Source organism: Amia ocellicauda, chromosome 9 (assembly GCF_036373705.1).
Source record: "Amia ocellicauda isolate fAmiCal2 chromosome 9, fAmiCal2.hap1, whole genome shotgun sequence".
Lineage (NCBI taxonomy): Eukaryota > Metazoa > Chordata > Actinopteri > Amiiformes > Amiidae > Amia > Amia ocellicauda.
The window spans coordinates 10,639,967-10,663,688 of NC_089858.1; the positions used below are offsets into that span (position 1 = coordinate 10,639,967).

The following is a 23,722-nucleotide window of genomic DNA, read 5'->3' on the forward strand; positions in this document are numbered from 1 at the left end:
AAACAGAGGCTGTGTAAACAGGCTGGTGTGTAGTTACAACAGGTTAGTATGAAACTGAAGATCTGCAAAAATCTATTTTTGAAGATAGTTCTGAGTAAGCTTGCCCATTGGTAAATACACAGCTGATTAAGTGAATGGCCCCCATTTCAAGCATACTGTGTTTGCTATCAAGGTTTACAGGACACTTATTCCCTGTTGCAGTTCTCAGCTGTTCCTGCCACAGGGAAGTATGTGTGCTAATTTTCCTCGTCGTTCCCACAAACGCCAGCCACATGCAGCACTATTACACAGAGTATTAAACAGCATCAATTACTAAGACATTTACTGTTAACATATAGACACGTTTAATCAACACATTAACGCAAACAGTAAAATACAATGATACAAATGAATAGTGAATTGATATCTAATTCAGGGCCAATACATTCTGCCAATATATGCCAATCACTAACTGCTTTATATACATCTCTACTCTTTAAGACATCCCTAGCAATACATGACAACCTTGCATGTTCCATTTCTCTAAACTACATTAAAGCTGTGCACGAATATTCATAGCTTTAAGGTAATTTGGGATCCTCAGGGATAAAAACTATATAAATGCAACATATAATTATGAACATCATTATTATGATTATTATTATGATTATTAATAATAAAAATAATAATAGTATTTTCTTTTTAGAACATGAAATGCTTTATATATGCAATATTTACTTCAATTTGAACATCTGCAAAACATTTAAACTGCTCGAATGACCAGTGGTCCCAATCGGAATTTGATGTCAGGGGAAATGTCCAACTGTGCCAGCTGTGCCAGTTGTTCCGCATCTCCAGTAGTGGCTTGGGATTAGTATTCATTTCCCCATGGGCACACATTTCCCCATGGACACAGACAGAAAATTGTCTGAGGGCTGTCAGTTTCGGTGGACTTCAGTAGAAACCCACTGAAGAGAGAGAGCAAGAGAGAGAGAAAATGGCTGGCAGCAGATCAGGCCAAGTTCAGACAGCTTACTCCACTAGTCCTTACTCCAGTCTGCGCTGAAACAGATTGCCATGTCAACATTCCTTGCATCTCCTCTGTATTCTTCTACTGTTATGTAGCATTTCCTTGGGTGGTTAAATGTATTTCAAGAAACACAAAGTTTTCAATCAATGCTGGCCTTCTTATGGGTCAGCTTGCGATTATTTTAACAATTAACCAATAACAAATATAAATTTACAGATAACCAAGACCAAGCAGTTTTTTTCCTATCTGAAAAACACAAAACCTACTTTACTGAAATAGGACTCCCAATACAGCAATTCTTCCTTTTCATGTATATCAGCTGACAAGGTGTTGTGTATTTCGAGCAAGCTATTTTGTTCTAAGAATGCTTTGCAGTTAAAAATACAGATTTTTCTGCTTCATCGATAGACCAGCCAATAGCCTATAAATCCCGAAATGGAAGAAACTGCTATGCAAATTGCAGCCCCACTGCCACCCGATACAAAACTGAAGGAGATGCATCAGTCAGCGAGTGACACATTAACAATGCATTTTGTTGCTACAGTGTAAGATGCCGATATCTTGCTTTGTAGGATTAATCAAATCATACACGACCCACGCATTTCCACATTATTTTTTTGTTCTCCTTTTAGCGACAATTTTGAGTGAATATTGAAAGCTGCAAGATAAACTACGGCAGGTACCAATGTGCCTAGACTTGCTCCCGGCACAACGCATTAAAAATTCATTTTCTGATTCATATATTCAGACACATTGCACCTTACAAGCTGTGAATCAGTTTTAGGTTATATTTTTTTATGTACCCAAATCATCCCAATTTTCACTCTTGTCTGTTATTAATTGAATGGAGAGGGGAAAATAAAGACTTCCTTTTCAAAGTGATCAGGGAAAAAACACCACCTGATAAGCACCATCAGCGAGTGATTTAAGCCCTGCATTGAATGCATTGACAAGTTTAACATCCCTCCTTCTAACCTGACTGCTCAGCTGAGTGATACAGTCGTCGAGATTTCATTACTCTCTCTCCAAAATATCACTGATTCTTACCTTAAAAGAAAAAACGTCAGGAGAGACAAAGATATGCTATACAGCACAATAAAATGTGAAACTGTGCGCAGAAAAGCTCAAGGTCACCCAGCAGTTAACAGCAGCACGTTAACTCGGGATTCATTAGAGAATGTTATTTATGAACATCGTCCTATTTTTTTTCTTCTTCTTTCTTGCTTTTAATAATTCATGTACTGCAGTCTCGGGAGGCTTCTTTCTGTGGTTTTAAGGTGAAAGCAATAAATCACAATGTGATCTCTCTTTACTACAGTTGTGTATCCCAGCACATTAAATCACCCAGGTAGACCCTGATTTGCTCCTGAACTCTGGCAGAACCATTTTCACTTCCTTTTTCCCCCTCTTCCTGCCTCCTTCTCGCTCTCTCTTTCTCTCATCTCATCTCCTGTGCGTGTGCGGTGGATGGCTCTGACAAGGTCACACACACACACGTCGATGCACAGGCAGGCGGGGGGAGAGCGGACTTACCATGCTTGTGCGCTGGGCTGCGACAGAGTGCCTTCTGCCTCCTCTTCCTCCTCGCCCTCTGATCTCTGGGTCTCGCTCAGAGTGGTCTTCACAAGGCGCTGCTTCCCCAGACACAACTTCTTCATAAGCTCCCCTCAAATTTCCCTGACAGCTGGGATATTAAAATAGTAAAGAGGAGTCTCGTCGGGAAGCTTCCTGGAGAAAGTCACCTGGTGAGGTAGAAGAGAACAGCCATGAATGAAACGCCTTGAAACTAGAACACAAAAGCAGAAATATGATAATAAAGCTGTTGATAATGAGTACCCACACCCTATGACTTAAGACTTAAGGTGACACAGGGATATCTACTGGAGAAGGGGAAATAAATATACAAATAAAAATACAGTTATAAAAATGTGATTATTTTTACAGTGTTGTCAGAACCAGTGGGAGCTACCGTGCAGCAGAAGGAAGGAACCATATTGGAAACTGTCACATCGTTAAAGGTTGAATACAACACATTTTCCCCAAGGAGCCCGGAGAACTGAATTCAGGAGTACGCTTAAATCAACTGCGCTTTGCTAGACTTCCAGTTCCTCGAATAGGTTAGATATTCCACGCTATTATCAAAGTGAAAATTACACTTAATGTTACTTTTCTGTCTTGCTTGATCAAAGCCAGGTACACAGCCTCTGCGATGCCAGATATAACAGCGCCGTACATATTTTATGACCTGCATGAAGTTACGAATGAGTAAATGGCTTAAGCTGTGCTTCCTTGAAGTATTGATGGCCTAAATTGAGCGCATTAAAACAGTCTTCTTTAGCTGATCACAGATTTCTCATGCAAGTGTTTAAAAATTTACAATTCAAATAGCTGCAGCTTTATTTATTTATTTATTTATTTTTTAAGTGAGAACCCTTGAATTCTGATGCACTTCAGTTTCATCACCATGGATTACATCTCCACAAGAGTAGTCCAGTTGCTGTGCAAAAAAATTGAAAACGACCATTCCATAGTAACTGAATCCAACAAGTCCACAAAGTCCACTGAACAGAAAGGCACCTGCCTATCCTGAGCACTCAAACATAGAGCCTATACATTGACATTTTAATTTAATTTATTTCGGATTTAGAATAATATATGTACGTAAGATTAACTGGAGTCACTGAAGTCAAACCCTTTAATCCTCATCATCTTTAATATTCCAGGAGTTTCCATAATTCAATTTTCCTGTGGGCGAAACAAGGTACTAATTCTAGAGCTCAGCATACCCAAGCATTGCAAGACTTCTGGTAAGTCCCCCAAGAGAATCTGACAGTGTCCAGTCTTTCGATTTAGCTGTAGCCATGTGGGAGGATTGTGTAGCTTTTCAGGTTGTGATGTAGTGTGGGAAAGTAAACAAACAGGGTGTTCAACTTTACCTCCTGAACAATCAGTGTGAATGAGATGAAAAGTGAACTGATTGTTTGTAATACAATTATATCTTTCCAAAGGCTACAGTGTTTATTTTATGATGGTTTAGTAGTTCAGACAACCCCAATAGACATATATAGTGGAACATAAATAGAGGAACGACAACTAGGATATGAGACGAGGGGAGGGGAGGGATGCCAGCTGATGAATGCTCGGAAAGTGCACGTGCCGGATACTTAGTCTTGGGAGGATGGAAATCAGGACTGGGGTTTGTTCCTCCCAAACCTCAGTTTATGAACTCCACAAAACATAAAACGGTTCCCATTACAGACCATAAGGCAACAGAAAGGGTACTGGGTTGCTGAAGTCTAGCTATACATTTAACTTAAATTAAAAACAAGAAATGTTCAGGTTTCTTCATAATTGTATCATATCAATTAAAAAAGAAATGCCTGCTTCATAAATTTAATCTAACAAAGACACAATTTCAAAATAACAGCAAAAACACTGTCCACCTTTTCTACTTTTTATTGAGAAACAGTTTTCAGGTTCTGGTCTTATTCTCTCTGTATATTCCATGCCATTGCAATTGAAAATCCTCAGTTCAGAGCAACGATGATGAAAATAAATTGAAACTCAAAATGATTTATTAATAATAATTTCCTTGTAATGAGAAAACCCAATACTCCAACCCTTAAAGTGAAACCCCATACTCTTGTCTGCAGCATGGGTACTGGATCTGTGTATTAAATAATTCATTCATATCTCATTCCATGACAAATGGGAAAGTCATTTAGTTACTGAACAAAATACCGTGCAGCAAAAAGTGGAGTATGGGAGTCTCTAGGTTCATTTCGGAGAACCTAATAGAGAAAAGATCTGCACAGAATATTTCTCTCAAGTGATTTATTACAGATGAATATCTAATAAAAATTGAAAGTAAAGGTTTCAATTTCTGTCTTCTTCCACTAAAGAAAGAGAGAGAGAAAAAAAGCCCTTTTTACTTTAGAGATTCTGTGATTTTGCTCAATTTTGAATAACTGAATTTTTGACATTATAGAATAGGTTTAAGGCGCCTTTTTGAGAAAATGTCCAGTTAAATTTCATATTTCACTAATCACAGTATATCTAAATTACTTCTATGTTCATAGTTCATATTTGACATGCAGAACTTACAGCAATATAGAACATAATTGATTCTGTGCGTGGACAAGAAAATAGATTTAATATGTTAATTTAAATTAATTATGTAATTTCAATGTATACCGAATACTCAATTTGTTCAAGGATTACAAATTGTTATTGTCATTATGACTGCTGGACAAAAACTGCAAAACTAGAGCTGATTAATTACCACATTTCTCATGCTTCAACCTCATGCACAAATCAAGGAATTGAAAATAAACTGCAGGAAGCAAGCTTCTCCATATAACAACGAAAAAACACTGCAAAAGAATTTCCAGTCAGACTCCACTTGACCCATCCAGGGGAAAAGGGCTTTCTTACAGAGAAGTGCACAGAAAAAAAATAAGATGCTTTACAAAGCCAGTCCTCATCGCTTTCAAACAGCCACTGCAAAACACCTGGTCTTGTGAGCAATCGCTAAACAGAAACTCTCATTGACACAGAAGACCATGTTCAATGCAAGACAAAGCACACACAAATATGTCAATAATTACAGCACACTCAATCTGATTTCAGGGGTTGTTGATATACACATACACATGAAAACGTATGGGCACTAGAGGTCTGCCGTCTGTCCAGCCACCATAAACTGTAAACCACTGTAAAACATCCCTCCTGAGCCGATTTGACAGAACCAACACCCATAAGTCTTAAACTTCAGAACTATTATGTTTGTTACATCTTATCATTTTAACCAGAGAGAGAGAGAGAGAGAGAGAGAGAAAAGGTGCAAGTGAAAATTAAAATAGACCAGGTTCATTTGATCAATGTGTTGTAAATCGTGCCAAGTCTATGGTCTGTAGGACCTCAGTTTCTTCAAAAAACAGAGCCAGTGTTTAATGATACAAGTCTCCCTTAAGGCTGTATTCACATTCCCTTCAAGTAATATTGAATTCCATAATGACACAAATAAAAGGTCCAAAACAACTACAGGGTAACAGCCAGAGCACCATTTAAATTACCGACTCAATGTTCCCATTATTTTTTCATGAATTTCTTGTTATGTTTCAGCTAAAGAAAGACTAATGTTGTACTTCAAACCATTTCTGGGACAAGGACGTGTCTGCGGTGTGTGTAACACTTTCTGTAACTCTCCACTGTGTGACACTTCATTGAGTAAAGGAGAAGTGGTTCTTTTAGGTCAAGATTAAGTGACGTTGGTGGAAGATGCCCCGACCATTCGCCAAACGTCAGCGCTAGGCTGAACAGATGGAGGACTTAGTCTCCAGTGAGGAGCTTCACCTTCCCCCGTGCTCTCTAAATACAGCGGCCAAATTACAAAAGAAAACTGAAAGATAACTCTGCGTTATCAGAGGCTCCTAATCATCTGAATGTACCAGTGGTCAGCGCACTCAGAAATAATCTACTGACACCTAAGATCACTGCAATGCCAGCTAGCAGTTTTGGAGTGAAAAAATAAAATCTAGAAAAATTAAGAAACAATGACAGAATATGGTAAGAAACAAAAAACACACAATTATATATACCATCATCATCATCATTAGCATGTATCGTTCTACTGCTGGATAAAGGCCTGCCAAAGATGTTTCCACTTGTGTGTGTGTGTGTATCTATACACACATACACATTAAAACAAGCTTCAACTAATATTTATTACCCTCAGGATTATTGTGAACAAACTGAGTTTACTTTTTCCATACAAGCATCTTCAAGCCTGTCAAACATGTGTCACGACAGGGAAGCTTTGAGCCTTAAGCCTCAAACAGATGCTTTAGGCTTTGATTGAGATGTAGCATAGGCGATGGCAGCGCAGCAATGTATTCTGTACAGTCAGCGAATAGGTGCTAGCTACAACTGCAATACACAGACGTCATAACGCACTGCTAAAAAACAGCTCAGCACTCAGTGCGGCAAAGACTGGAACAGTAAGTCTACATTCCTCCAGGGATACGAAATCCAAGAACTGCAAATAAAACGCACACAAAAAACCTCATTTATCATACATACCGTATTACACTAAGGGGGGAAAGTTTTTCAGCAATTTCTAATTAGTTCTCTGCAATAATATGAAATTGAAAACAGCACTCTACGTATGACTGCCTAAAGGATGTCTGAGTGGAAACTTGAAAATCCTAATTTTCCTGTAACACTTAAAACAGGTTTTTGCAGTAATTAAAGGTTTGTGGTTAGGTAACCCCATACATTAGCACTGGTCTTGAACATATATATAAAAAAAAATCTTGTTGTAGCTTAATGTTGTCTTGCATTTCCTTTATCTCAATAGACAGATAGGAAAAGGTGTGAGGAATGAAAACACTATAGACTACTGTGTCATTCTCTTGGAAGGCACACATTACATGTTTTTCCCAAGTTTAAATGACAATATAAAGCAGTGGGGTATTTTCCTTACACTTTTATCGACTTTTAAAGCCTGGGTTTCTCAAATATAAAAAGCAGAGGGTCCCTTCACAAGTTTAAAAACACATGTATCATTTGTGACCCACCAATTTGGTTTTTCTTTAGTATTCTAAAGATTAGAAAAAAATATACTGGGGACATCCAAAATACAACAGCATTTTTTATCTTCATCAGAAAAAGTAGGCTAGTTCCTCAGTGGAAGTCAGGTGCCGCTGCCAGTTTTTTTTTAGTCTAGCAAACATGGTGAAAAAGGCAGCAGAAAAAGGCCCCGCTCTCGTCCCCATCATTAGAATGAAGTGCTCTCGGCAGAACACAGTCTTGCATTGCAAACCTCACACAAAAATAAAATGAACCGTGAAGACCTGAGACTCCCATCTGTGCCAGCATTACCTCCAGACAAGTCACTCGCCAACTCTCACTTTGCGTACATACAAATATTGCCATTGCATCCTTAAAGGGAATTTAAAAAGGGGGAAGAAGTAACTTGTAATACAAATCACACAGTTCAAATTGCATTTTAAAATGACACTAATGAAACCAGGAACATGAGAGCAAAGACCCTCACCATACATATTTCACATCATGGGGAGATGCAGGATTATGTTTATTTTTAAACTTAATGTTAAGATGGTATATGGCTGCTAAGTTTAATCTCATTACGGGCTGAGCTCATGATAAAAAAAAATACATTCACAGTAACTTTTCGAAGAGGAACTGAGAATTACCAGCAGCCTAAACAAAAGAGCAGCTCAGCTCTAATCAGAAGAAAACAAAATTGAGACAGTAGTCTATGTTAGTTGTCTGGGACAATCAATTTGTGTACTGGCGTTTTTAAAAATGATCATCGAGGAAGCAGATTGTAAAAGTAATGGGAAGGTTTTGGTTGGCCACCAGCCCAGGATGCAAAATGCAGCTCCATTCAGGCATTACTCAATGAGCTACATCACAAGTTCTTGGCCATTATTTTGCAAGTCAAACTACAACACAGGCACACTTAATGACAATTAGTTAAAAACATTATTGAGAATATGATTCACTCACTTGCAACTTGAAAGAGTTTGTGATCTTCCTCAGCTGTTTTTAGTTGCTGTATTTGGCCAAGACTGAGCGGTACAGAACCGATTCTGTCTTACTGAGCCAGCAGAAGGTAAATGCACAGCACTGGTCTGAAATGGATGCAGTATTTATTGCCTTTGTTGAAGGGCTTCCAAAACTAATCTGCTACTTTTAATTTCAGAAATAGATTGAAGATCTCTGAAAACTCAGAAACACTGGGCTACTCCATGCTGGGACCTGCACAGCCTAAGCCTATCAAAGAAAACCATTTTGGCTTAGAGCATGGACAGTGAATGAATAGCAACTAATTCCACCATTCAGCAACAGTAAAGGAAATTACTGTTTTATGTTGTTTTTCAGGTAAGGTCATTAGGGCTAAGAAATGGTGCCCTTTAAATAGCTCCCAAAGCTCTACAAAATATGATCACAGTACAAGCGGTCTAGCTGTGATCTCTCCAGTATTGCAATGCTAACAGGTTTATCCACTTTGTCCGGAACATTGCTCTCATGAAAGATTTTTCCGTGCTTTCTCAGGATAGTAAAATCGACCTGGATAAGGGTGTCAGCATTAAAAAAGAAAAAAAAAAAAAGAAAAAGGTGCTACTACAGTAAGTAAAGTTAATTTTATTTTTTAAAGGATACTCACACAGAAAGGTAGAGCTGGTATATTTTTGAATCCACAGAGAACTAGATTCATATTTATTTCCTCATAAAACACAACGCAGACTTCCGATCACTATGACAAATAATTTAAAAGTACACAGATGCAGAGAAACGACATTTCTAAAATCAAATTTTCTACAAGAAATTAAAAAAAAAAAAGACAGACACATGCACATAGATCTGCAAGGAGCAAAAAAGTGGTCTACATGGCTTGTGTGTGACCTATTTGGCGACTATTTTCCTAACATTTAAAGACTTGTACTTCCCAGCCTGCTACAGTAAACACATACCGCTGTCCTGTAGAAGCTGAAATGAAAGAAGTGGACTCAGTCACATTGATTTCTTACGCAGAGGGTTGCTGTGAAAGAGATGAACTGTATTCATCATCTACACCAGCTGAAAGTGACAATTTAAATGGCGGTGCAACCCTCGGTATTACACAGACCAGTGACCTTTTCCATGATCAGGTTCATGGACTCGTGATGCACACAGCATCTGCAAAGCAATCATGCAGCATCAATCTATCCAATTAGGCACTCTGTCCTCTTCCGAAATTTCACATGTCAGCAAGCAATACAGGAAGACTTACTCTGCGTCCTCAGAACACAAGATAAGCATTTCAGTCATTAGTGGAGCATTAAGATGACACCCAGGGACAGAGTGGTAAGTAGCTGGGATGTGGAAAGAGGGGGGGAGAGAAAGAAAAAAGGAAAATAAAAAAATCCTCGGCAGAATCAGTCATCCTGAGGAAGTCAATCTTCTCTCAAACTACCGGGAGCACATGTCTGCAAACACTTACACAGCTTAACCTATTTATGGGTGAATACAGCAACAGCTTACTTGACATACTGAACAAGACACTTAAAGCCTCAGAGTTAATAAAAGGTCAGAATATCCCGACCAGACTAATAACCTACAGTCATCTTTAAGTAAACACCCTGGTGTTTTTTTTTAAGGACATTTAGAATCCACTTAAGTGTGCGTCGGTGGAGCGACAGAGAAGTCAAGTATTTAAGAAGAATACCTGAGGTTGGTAAGAGTCCTCAACGAGACAATCAGGGGACTTCAGGCGTTTGGAACTTGTCACCCATCAGAAGAGATCGGCTTTCTCACCCTTTGAAGCAGTCTCATACAGAACTAATCTACAGTGGGGGAAAAAAGTATTTGATCCCGTGCTGATTTTGTATGTTTGCCCACTGACAAAGAAATGATCAGTCTATAATTTTAATGGTAGGTGTATTTTAACAGTGAGAGACAGAATAACAACAAAAAAATCCAGAAAAACGCATTTCAAAAAAGTTATAAATTGATTTGCATGTTAATAGTGAAATAAGTATTTGACCCCTTCGACTTAGTACTTGGTGGCAAAACCCTTGTTGGCAATCACAGAGGTCAGACGTTTCTTGTAGTTGGCCACCAGGTTTGCACACATCTCAGGAGGGATTTTGTCCCACTCCTCTTTGCAGATCCTCTCCAAGTCATTAAGGTTTCGAGGCTGACGTTTGGCAACTCGAGCCTTCAACTCCCTCCACAGATTTTATATGGGATTAAGGTCTGGAGACTGGCTAGGCCACTCCAGGACCTTAATGTGCTTCTTCTTGAGCCACTCCTTTGTTGCCTTGGCTGTGTGTTTTGGGTCATTGTCATGCTGGAATACCCATCCACGACCCATTTTCAATGCCCTGGCTGAGGGAAGAAGGTTCTCACCCAAGATTCGACGGTACATGGCCCCGTCCATCGTCCTTTTGATGCGGTGCAGTTGTCCTGTCCCCTTAGCAGAAAAACACCCCCAAAGCATAATGTTTCCACCTCCATGTTTGACGGTGGGGATGGTGTTCTTGGGGTCATTCCTCCTCCTCCAAACACGGCGAGTTGAGTTGATGCCAAAGAGCTTGATTTTGGTCTCTTCTGACCACAACACTTTCACCCAGTTCTCCTCTGAATCATTCAGATGTTGGCAAACTTCAGACAGGCCTGTACATGTGCTTTCTTGAGCAGGGGGACCTTGCGGGCGCTGCAAGATTTCAGTCCTTCACGGTGTAGTGTGTTACCAATTGTTTTCTTGGTGACTATAGTTCCAGCTGCCTTGAGATCATTAACAAGATCCTCCCGTGTAGTTCTGGGCTGATTCCTCACCGTTCTCATGATCATTGAAACTCCACGAGGAGAGATCTTGCATGGAAACCCAGACCGAGGGAGACTGACAGTTATTTTGTGTTTCTTCCATTCGCGAATAATCGCACCAACTGTTGTCACCTTCTCACCAAGCTGCTTGGCGATGGTCTTGTAGCCCATTCCAGCCTTGTGTAGGTCTACAATCTTGTCCCTGACATCCTTGGACAGCTCTTTGGTCTTGGCCATGGTGGAGAGTTTGGAATCTGATTGATTGATTGATTGCTTCCGTGGACAGGTGTCTTTTATACAGGTAACCTTTAAGAGAGTGCTCCTAATATCAGCTCGTTACCTGTATAAAAGACACCTGGGACCCAGAAATCTTGTTGATTGATAGGGGATCAAATACTTATTTCCCTCATTAACATGCAAATCAATTTATAACTGTTTTGAAATGTATTTTTCTGGATTTTTGTTATTGTTGTTATTCTGTCTCTCACTGTTAAAATACACGTACCATTAAAATTATAGACTGATCATTTCTTTGTCAGTGGGCAAACGTACAAAATCAGCTGGGGATCAAATATTTTTTCCCCTCACTGTAAATTCATCTAAATGTGCGCTCTGCAAAGTAGGGTGTCCTTTCAATGCATGTGCGCTGTCCCTACTCACTATACACTTTTGAGAGCGATTGATAAACATTATGTTTGAGCTTACAGTTTTTGTGTAGGTGTTGGGGAGGGTGGGGGGAATCCCTTTTGCGTATCATTTTTTTCTGGACAAGGGTCAGGGTCAAAAGTCTGAAACTGAATGAGAATCTGAGGTTCTGTTCCTTTGCTGCTGGTCTTCCAATGACAGTTTCACGGCAATAATATATACTGCCCTGAAATAAGTACATGAAAACCTAATTGATTTAGTTACTACCAAGTTAGCTGCAGAAATGCATGAGGATATGAAAAATAATCTAGTTTCAGAAATAGTGGGTGTTTGTATCCACTGCCAAAAAATAACATGAGAAAACAAAGCTCTCTCTCTCATTTCTGCATTTTAGTACATGCATCCCACTCTTCAAATATGTAACAGATTTGTGGAGCTCCCAAGGACTTAATAGTCATTTATGTTTTGTATCTATTTCTTTCCCCTGCTGCTTTGGTATTTGTCATGAGTCGCAGAGTATAGCATCCCCTCTGTGCATGCAAGTGGAACAAATGAAACTGTGAATGGAGAAAAAGGCCAATAAAGCACCACTGGTCCACCTGCAAGGTGCTCATTTCAGCTTCCAAGGCAGGGAAGTCTCCAGACGGACAACATCAGTACTCAACCTGACTTTTGCATCATAATAACTAAAAATAAACCATTCAATTCATGTTGCTAGCAGACACTCACACTGGACACCCGACCAGGAGCATGTTAAGCAAAAGCATGGCGTGTATGTAAACTCTTGTTGTTTTAGTGACGGCTTACTGTATTTATCCCTTCATTATAATTTACTTTTTTGTGAGATTGAGGGAGCATTCTGGCAAACAGCAGACATTCTTTGGCTTGCCGTCGCACTCATCTCAGCAACAATCCGCTCGCACAGCTCACACTAATATGCCCTGGCCATTCCTTCGACCACATTAATTCAGGATTTACAGACGGCTGCATACACTTTCATAAATATTTTAATTTGTGTGCTATTTTTTTTTCTTTGTCTCTGCCAACGGGTCACTGTGCAGACCAAAAAAAGGAAAAGGAGTGGAAAAAAAACAAAAAAAGGAAAACCTTCAAAGCAAAAACAGTCCATGAATATAGTGAGTCTGCCAAGATATTACAAGTTCCTTTCCCCAAAGAGCCAAGGGTCAATACAGTAGGGGCCAGAGCAGCACATTTTAAGCAGACGTACAATGAAAAACATCCAGTGTTGAAGCCCAGATCCTGGGAGGTCACATGCTCTTAGTCAGGAATTTCAATCCCTGTTACACGACAGAGCTGTGGAAGACAGTAATGGGCAGTGTCTTGTTTGTAACTTCTTCCTGCTTGCGGGGAAAAAGGAAAACCCCTCTCTTTACACAGAAACCGCACAGAGATACTGTATATTTATAGGTCTTATTCAAACAAATGTGGCCAATCGCAGAAATGCAACTACTGCAGATCCTCTTTCCACGCAGGGCTGACTGGCATGGAGGAGGGGGCTGTGTCTGCCAGCTCTCACCCATCACCTGCTGTGGAGATTTGTTTGCTTTATTTCATGACTCACTTTAAAATAAAATAAGAATAATATTTTTCCCCTCTAGGTACATGGGCCCTAATCAATTTCCAGTTAATCATTCAGAAAGACAACTTTAGCCAACACCGCATCACTTACACTCTCAATGATATAACATTGCCGCGGTTATTAGATTACACTGTAGTCTCACAGCGAGGAAGAACAATCCAAACAGCTGCATGAAAAATGTCAAGTGAAATGATGGGATTTATTTTACAGTAAACATCCTTCTCTCAACTCACTGGCAATGTGTAGCTTTAGTGGAACCAGTTTAGATTGTGAAGGTATAAATTGGGGGGGGGTTAGTAGCTTGCTTTAAAAAGGTGAAGACAAATGCTTGTGGAAAGATGCTGTGAGGTTGTTAGAGTAAACTAATTCTTTACAGTATGTATTTCAGATTGTAAGGAGGCCAAAATAAATATACCATAAAACTGGCTAAATTTTACAGCTTCAGACAATTCTCAAGAGACATCCCAAAGAGCCAACAAACCTGCTTACTGAGAATGTGTAAAGCTACTTAGACAAACACTGAACATTCAGCACATCACCAAAAGATTTACTTAAACACAAACTTGGGACATTCCTAACACTGTCTGAGGGTTAAGTTCAAGGACAAAGCCCACACCCTCTCACACACAGGGTGGTCTGAGGAGTGGTGTGCAACAATCAATGATGCTGAAGAATTGGAACAAGTGGCTGTTTATTTCATTTTTCAAAAGAATGGGAGGTACATGTCTTAGGTATTAACCTTAAAAAATTAACTTTACAAAAATGTCAGCCTTCCAATAACAGATAATTCAGTATATCATATCTTAATCTGAATTAAACCTAAATAAATAAAATAAATTAAAGCATAAAACTGCAATTGTATTTATTGGTGCATGAATAAAAACAAAAACACAAACCATAACAAACCTTGGCATGAGGGGTAGTAGTTTGAGTCATATTGTAGACATTCTTTTCTTGGCAATTAATTATCCTTGTGTCAGACAAAAACACAAAGTTACCAAAAAAATGTACATGGTTAGCAGCTATTTAATTGACAATTTGAATTATTTTCCACTGCTGTCTGCAAGTTCAACGAATTGTTATTTCTTTGCTTCACGCTTACAATTTGCAAAAACCGATCATGACTTTCCCTCCAGAAGGACTCGCTACAAACAAAACACTCCAGTTTTCGTGTTTTATGACAGTAAATTAATTTTATCAGAGGACACTGTCCACAAAATGTGGGATTATCATTAAATAAATGCTCACGGCAAAATAAATAAGTGCATGTTTCACTTCAAAGTGAAAAAGGTCAGTGTGAAGGCAGACAAAGACAATCTATTGTAAATATTTTTAATATTGTTATTCGCACAACATGGCCATAAGTAATTTGGGGTTAGTGGTTAAGCCAAGTTAATATATTTGTCCTTTAAGGATAAATAACAGAAGTTTGTAAAGTTTGCAGGTTTATTCAGGAGGTATGCATAGAATTGGCAAAATATTGTGGTTTAATATACTGTGGTGCCTTAGGGAGCAGCAACTCTAACTGTCCTCTGTTTTGGTCAGTCTCTTCATTGAACTTCATTGTGTAGCTTATGTGAAGGTTACCCTCACCTGATTCAACCAAAAACCTCTCTGTACATTTACATCTCTAATAATTGACGGACTACAAATGGACTACAATCCCACAGTTCAGAAATGCGCTGCACTGCAGTGTGTAGGACTCTGTGCTTACATGAATAAAGCAAAGGGCAGCAACACAAGGAATTAAATGCACTCATATTTAGCCTGGGCCCTGTCGTGCTCCAAAATAAACAGGTGTTTCTTATTTCTAAATAGGGCATCTATTTAGTAAGCCCCAGTCCCATGTGACACGTAATCTGTTTTCCATACAATACATTTCTCAGTCTTTTCAGAAGAACATGAATAACAATTTCAACTGATTGAAGTATGTTTACTCAAAGAGACACCTTATGAAAATTGCTTTAAATATATTCTATACACCAATGGGGTATGCTACATTCAACAACATCCATACAACTGTCAGTTTTGCGGTTGTCTAAAACGGATAGGAAAAATCTTCAGCAGAGACTGAGCACTTTACGAACCACAGACTGACAAAAAGAGCACCTCCGATTAAATTAAAAACGTATTTGCTTATAATACAGACAGTACTGTCATCAAAAACCCCACGTGGTGATTTCAAAACCAGACATTAAAAAATGGGGAAGGTTTTGATAAGCATGATAGATCGACTGCGATTCACAGCATCTTTCAAGCTCGTCAAAATATGGCAAGAATGAGCAGACATGCCATTCCTGAAAATACAGTAAAAAAAACACATCATGCCGCAGTGTTCTACTTTCAGAAAAAAGAAACATAATGCTTTGTGCTCTCCCACACATTCCCCATTATGATGAATGCAATTTAAAAACAATTTCCCACATTTCAATACCCAAGTTTTCCTGCTGCAATTGTCATGTTTTACAACACTGTTACGCTACTGATTGTTTTTTTGCAAAGACAGTGCCAGAAAAATATATATGTGAAAGAAAGAAAGAAAAAAAAAATACTAAATGAGATTAATCTGTTCCATCCTTGGGGTCAAGGTCTTCTTATATCAAACAGTGAGGATCCAAAGACTTAATACAGAATGCAACGCCCAGCTAGGTAGCAAAACCACAAGGAACTGAAACACTGTAGATGAACTGATAGACCTTCAGTTTTCGTATAAAACAGTGGCAATTTTTTATTTTTTTTTCTCACATGGAAAGACAGCCAACTATGCTCTTTGTTACAGATACCTGGCAAATGTGAAGATTTTAGTTTAGAAGTTGAAATTTAAGTTTACATTGTCAAACACAATCTACTGGAGCCACAGTGTAAACTGCACAAAATGGAGTTCATCAACTGATGTTTGAGAGGCAGACAATCCCACAGTCTTTCGCCCGACTTCCGCCCTCTGAAGTGTAAGGATCCGTCAAACACATGCGCATCCCTCCTCCACCCCACACACTGCCTTTGTAGCAGCTCCTTGGCTAATTCCATCTAGTGGGGGGGAACTGACAGCCTATTCCTCATGGCCTAGTCATCATTCACTTTGTCAAGCGGGTCTAGGCCAAAATAAACTAATTTACCTTCTACTGCATAAGTCTGTTGGGGTTGTCTGAACTCCCGTAATGTATTTTAAATGAAGCTCCTCTCTACTGGCTAATTACAAGAGAGCCCTTATGAAGGTTTACCACAGTAAATGTCCATAGTAATTTGGAAGTTTTCCCCTTTTAATAACAATCATTGGTTTTTACTTAATCTTTATTATAATTTACATACGAATCTCATTTAAATTTGTGCCTACTATTATTTCACTTTGCTTTCCTATATTTGAACGTGCTTTAACAGTGGTAAACTATCTCTCATATCTCTGAACTAATCTGATAACCTGGTTTTGCCAAGGTACCGTTATACAAATTAAACAACAAAAGAAGCAATTTCAACCTGTTAGAACTGCATGCCGTGACAGAATACAGAGTTTCTTCTTTCTTCCTAGAGTTCCAAGACAATTGAGACCACAGGTGCATTACGATGGCGTGCAAGATCTGTCTTCTCTAGGCACAAAACTTTCTATAATGTCCTTAATGTCTTTGAATACCCCTTTTATTTATTTAGAACATTCTTATTCAGGCAAGGCACCAATCATTTACAGCAATATCTGAAGAAAACCTAGTAATTATCATCACCTTTTCAGCGTCGACTGAATCATCTAGCTGCAATGTTGAGTAACATCTTTTTACCAGAGTTAACCCCACAGTCACATTTCTGAGGTCAGCAACTTTGCATTTTTATTTTTTATTTAAAAGGCATCCCCCAGATTCAATGTTACAGTGTTTAAGATGTATGACTTGCTTAGATGTAATGTGCATATGTTTTTATGAGACAGAAAAACAACATTTCTGACACACACACACAATGTCTATATGTGGATATCAACAGAAAGAAAGCATTTTTTCTATCTGTATGTATTCTGTTCTATCCATTACAAGGTGTTGGTCCCAAATACATATATATATATATATATATATATATACACACACTCACCTAAAGGATTATTAGGAACACCTGTTCAGTTTCTCATTAATGCAATTATCTAACCAACCAAATCACATGACAGTTGCTTCAATGCATTTAGGGGTGTGGTCCTGGTCAAGACAATCTCCTGAACTCCAAACTGAATGTCTAAATGGGAAAGAAAGGTGATTTAAGCAATTTTGAGCGTGGCATGGTTGTTGGTGCCAGACGGGCCGGTCTGAGTATTTCACAATCTGCTCAGTTACTGGGATTTTCACGCACAACCATTTCTAGGGTTTACAAAGAATGGTGTGAAAAGGGAAAAACATCCAGTATGCGGCAGTCCTGTGGGCGAAAATGCCTTGTTGATGCTAGAGGTCAGAGGAGAATGGGCCGACTGATTCAAGCTGATAGAAGAGCAACTTTGACTGAAATAAGCACTCGTTACAACCGAGGTATGCAGCAAAGCATTTGTGAAGCCACAACACGTACAACCTTGAGGCGGATGGGCTACAACAGCAGAAGACCCCACCGGGTACCACTCATCTCCACTACAAATAGGAAAAAGAGGCTACAATTTGCACAAGCTCACCAAAATTAAACAGTTGAAGACTGGAAAAATGTTGCCTGGTCTGATGAGTCTCGATTTCTGTTGAGACATTCAGATGGTAGAGTCAGAATTTGGCGTAAACAGAATGAGAACATGGATCCATCATGCCTTGTTACCACTGTGCAGGCTGCTGGTGGTGGTGTAATGGTGTGGGGGATGTTTTCTTGGCACACTTTAGGCCCCTTAGTGCCAATTGGGCATCGTTTAAATGCCACGGCCTACCTGAGCATTGTTTCTGACCATGTCCATCCCTTTATGACCACCATGTACCCATCCTCTGATGGCTACTTCCAGCAGGATAATGCACCATGTCACAAAGGTCGAATCATTTCAAATTGGTTTCTTGAACATGACAATGAGTTCACTGTACTAAACTGGCCCCCACTGTCACCAGATCTCAACCCAATAGAGCATCTTTGGGATGTGGTGGAACGGGAGCTTCGTGCCCTGGATGTGCATCCCACAAATCTCCATCAACTGCAAGATGCTATCCTATCAATATGGGCCAACATTTCTAAACAATGCTTTCAGCACCTTGTTGAATCAATGCCATGTAGAATTAAGGCAGTTCTGAAGGCGAAAGGGGGTCAAACACAGTATTAGTATGGTGTTCCTAATAATCCTTTAGGTGAGTGTATATATATACATATATATGTATCGGTTGTAACGAGTGGTTACTTCAGTCAAAGTTGCTCTTCTATCAGCTTGAATCAGTCGGCCCATTCTCCTCTGACCTCTAGCATCAACAAGGCATTTTCGCCCACAGGACTGCCGCATACTGGATGTTTTTCCCTTTTCACACCATTCTTTGTAAACCCTAGAAATGGTTGTGCGTGAAAATCCCAGTAACTGAGCAGATTGTGAAATACTCAGACCGGCCCGTCTGGCACCAACAACCATGCCACGCTCAAAATTGCTTAAATCACCTTTCTTTCCCATTCAGACATTCAGTTTGGAGTTCAGGAGATTGTCTTGACCAGGACCACACCCCTAAATGCATTGAAGCAACTGCCATGTGATTGGTTGATTAGATAATTGCATTAATGAGAAATTGAACAGGTGTTCCTAATAATCCTTTAGGTGAGTATATATACACACACACACGCACACATAAAATGAAGGTATATATTTCGAGTGTCATAAACTGGCAATATTAGAGACAATATTCAAAATGTGTTCTTATGCAGTAAAATTGTGCCCGAGTGACACAGCTGTTTCTGTTACAAAACATCAGCTTAAAGGTAAAACCCTTTTACAAAGGATTAAGGAATGTATTAATGCATTAATGTGAGTGCCGCCAAGCTGAATATATCAGAATGGACCCCCTTCTTGTTACTAGAAACTGTTAAAAGTGCAAAATCATGTATTTTGCATAATTACTGAAATAAAAGCACATCTATTATTAAGCTAGTTCACATTTTTGGGTCTTGTTTATTCTAATGATGAAATGCATCAGAGCTTCCATATCCAATGGCTACTAAATAGATGCATTGTCATCACATCAGTATTACTTTGTCCACTTAAAGATGCATAAATAAATAACTAAAATTGACAAGCTATGCACCAATAAACACAAGACCTCTCAGGACACATCAATATCTGGAAGCAGAAAGAAATAGTGAATTACATTCCAGCTACAGATTTGATGTCCTCAGACATGAAAGCGTTCTGCAGAAATACCTGCAAAAGTCTCCAATACTGTATGGTACTTCTCAACTCTTACAGAACAATACACATTCATATGTACATTGGCACTCTTGGCGCTACCCACCCCAGGATTCAAACCACACTGCACAGGGACTTCTCCGAGTGGTCTGCAGAGCGAAAAAAACGCTACGCCAAAAGAACAGGTCGACACAGGATATTTATCACTTTGCTGATTTTACAGAGGGGTTGTCACCTGTAATGAGCTCATGTACACGATGAGCTCCGTAACATATGCATTGCTGCAAACACCCAATCATAAATCATGTAAATTGTAAGAACTATATATCTATAACTATACATGGCAGCATTCTCCAGGTATTATACATGGCTATTCTTCCAGAACTAGGCTAGTTCATGGAATACAAGTACTGCAGATAGCAGTGTCAAGAAATTGCATAAATGTATTGATATAGCCATATATTAATAACATCTCATTAATAAAAAAGCTGTTCTTTGTTATTTATTGATTTTCTTTATTGCCTTCCCAATTCTCCCTGCATTTTATCTGCTAATTCAGATGGAGGACAAGCTGAGACCTTACCTTGTGTGAAGATACTGCTGGGACTGAAGTTGAGGATTCCCCAGATGAAGACCAATCACCACGCTGCACAGAGGAAAAAATAAATTAGGTAAACTTAAGTATTTAATGACAATGTTGGGCTTGACCTTCTCTTCAGAATCTGAGCATGCAAGCCAAAGCCTGGAAGTTAAAAGTGAATTATTGGCCTAGTGTTTTAAATAGAAATGGAAACCCCAATAAATCCAGTGTGCCAGAACAGGCAGAAAAACTGCATGCAAACACTAATAATTCATGAGCGGAAACACTCATCAGTGAAGTATGCGACCTCCCAAACATGCAGCATTCGCATGATTCTCCTGCACTCTCAGGGCACCATGTGCAGACACAGATATCAAGGTAGCCATCAGTGATGGTTCTTCCCAAAAATGATATACCAGCATAGTTTCCTTTTAAACGACAACAGTGTGTCCTAAATTCCTAACAGTACATGTTGAAACTGAACTTCTAGCGTCTCCCTTGTAATCTCAACTCTATAGCCTTCTCTCAATGGATTAGCTCTGCACACGGATCACGTGCTGCAGTGGTTTACTATGACATCAGCAAACTACAGGTCCTTGGGTTACAATGTCTTTTTAAACCAAACACTGTGGGGAAAAAAAAAGGCTTTTGTGCATGTTACATTTTTTTTTCCTTTTGTTATATACATTACAGATGCATACAATTCTGCCACTTCACATTTGCATAACAAATACTGTTAACTTCACACCAGTAAGAAAAAAAGAAAAATGATTATTACAGCACGGGAGAATTTGCATGCAAAATTGCTACTTGCAGCCTCCCTCTCATCTACAACATCAACCTTGCACAGCAGTTTTGAAAGACCTTGGTATACCATCTGTTATGGCTTAAATTAGCCCTGCATACGGTATGCAGGAAATATCTTTGAATTTATGCGATTCTGCATCTTAACACTGCTGTACAGCTGATCAGTGTTCAGCACTAATCATCTCTTATTCATTGCTGTACATTGAGATTGTACATATGTCTTGACAAAAGGTTGCTGTAAAAGCAGATGCAGTCTTACCTCCGAGGTTATTTGCCAAGTCAAAAGGGATCAGTAAATCTATTAATTCTGAGATCAATTTGCTATAGCTGCTCTAACAGAATGATTCATTAGCGAAATCCCAAAATACCTTTCATGTGGTGTCTTAAAAGCACTGATGCACACAGAAATAACAGTATTACACGCAGTTAATGCCTTCTCTTCATAACTGCGGGATCTCAAATTTAGTGCAGCAGATTTATGATGGAATCTGCGGTTACATCAAAGTCAAATTAGCTACCTAATTTTAGGTGGCAAACTCTTCTTACACGTCAGCATCAGAGCAGACCTTGCTCCCAGTTTCACTCTCTGGAATCAGCTCCTTGTGATGCAGCACCTCGCTTCAAAGGAAGGATTGAAAATGCTTTGTTAGCACCTTTTATTCCTGTCTCAATGAGCACACCACTAACGAGCTTCTGAAAACTGTCACTGTTCCATACGCGTCTACTGCTGCAATATTTAGCCCCAGCGGACTCTCTCTCTCGGTGGAACTCATGTGTGCCATAAAGTTGCTGTAAGAAGAAGAAAGATTAAAATCTGCTTCTAATTAGGAGGAGCGCAAGTATATGTATCCCTATTTCTCTTGCACAACGCCAGTCTGATACATTGCTCACCTAGCACTGGACAAGCCTTACAAGCACACAGCTTCCTGTCAGTCAAGGAGTAGGCTATAACTTTTTATGTCCACTCTATCCAAGATCATTTTCTGACTTTTTTGCAATTTCAAGGAATTTTCAAGCACAGAACCGACTGGCAAGCAGAGCAGACAAATGCTGGCGGGGGTGGTCATCACTTTCCGGATCATTAGGAACATTTTATACTTAAGGTGTAGGTTTTGGAGCACTTAACAAGCATTAAAGTCTACAGATTTTATCAAACAAGAAAGCAAATCTCCAAGCAAGCATTTTATTTCATCTGAATAATTGAAAGTCTAAGGGATGTTGCACTTCAAAATACTTGTGAGAACATTTAGGCTTTGTTAAACAGCTTCTCTTTCAAACAAAAAGAAAACACACAGATTTCCTTATCTGTTGGGAAGCGCCAGTTGTGGCCATCTCGTGGGTACATTTTCCTTCCTCTGGCATGCAAACAAGCCACCACACTGTCAGCCACAAGATTTAGCCCAACCAAGAACACAGAGCACAACTAACTCCTACAAAAATGTGTACCACTCAATACACTATACTACATAATAAATATGTTGGGAAAGCTAAAAGGAGAGCTTTCTACTCATATAGTCAAGAAATGTGACAAACTCTTTGATATTAAACATAAATATTTTAACATGTCTGAAAACTTCTCAGAAAGTTATCCACACTACCCAGACAAAAATATCCTTTCCCTTGTGTATTCCACGATGAGCACAATACCTGTAAAATATCTGTGTGAAACGGGCTTTTAAATTCTGCCAAAATACATTTGGATAGAAAACTGTAAAATTCAGTTCAGCAGGATACCTGGGGAAGTATCCAGCTACTGTTTGCATATCTGATCAGACACACACTTTCCCAGAAGCCGGAATTAGATTAGTTTTGCAGAATTTTGATTTAAAATAAAATGTATAATTGTCTGGCACACTGATTTTTAAAAGATGCCTTAAGGGCATAAAAAATATATTATTCATAAGACACAGATCTGGCAGTAATATGTCTTAGTTGTAGAAAATGAGAATGTTTAATATATGCCTGATAGTGGAGTTTAAATTATAATACCTTTCCATTACAAACTAGTAAAATCATTATTCATTTATAGCAAAGAGAAAGCGCTTTTTTTTTTTTTTTTACATTCTGATTGTAATTGTAACTTCTGTTCTGCAGTGAACAAAATCTCTATTAAGGTCTGGTGTTGTATAATTCCTAGGGGGCTTGGTGACACATTCTGTTTTATGAAAAAGGAAGAAAAGAAACCGAAGGATGAAAAAAAATACAGCCTTCAGTAAACTGTGCATTTGTTATACTACAGCATAATATGTACCTTACCAACAACATCTAGCAAGTCAAAGGTGGTGCAAGGTTATAAAATGTATACCGATCATCCATAACATTATGACCACCTGCCTAATATTGTGTACGTCCCCCTTTTGCCGCCAAAACAGGCCTGACCCGTCGAGGCATGGACTCCACTGGACCTCTGAAGGTGTGCTGTGGTAT

General features: G+C 39.0%; 1 protein-coding gene across 8 annotated transcripts in view; it reads right to left on the reverse strand.

Annotated features, from left to right (window-relative positions):
• strbp (spermatid perinuclear RNA binding protein) overlaps window positions 1-23,722 on the reverse strand; it is a 91,774-nt gene that overhangs the window by 33,464 nt on the left and 34,588 nt on the right. For 6 of the 8 annotated variants that reach the window (XM_066713098.1, XM_066713096.1, XM_066713100.1 and 3 more), the window contains exons 3-4: window positions 20,492-20,554; window positions 2,543-2,751 (exon numbers count right to left, since the gene is read on the reverse strand). In XM_066713098.1, coding sequence (XP_066569195.1) covers window positions 2,543-2,545 — 3 coding nt within the window. In that variant the 5' untranslated portion in view covers window positions 2,546-2,751; window positions 20,492-20,554. Of the gene's footprint in view, window positions 1-2,542; window positions 2,752-20,491; window positions 20,555-23,722 lie in introns of those variants that run through there. The other 2 variants (XM_066713102.1, XM_066713097.1) reach the window with 2 other exon arrangements.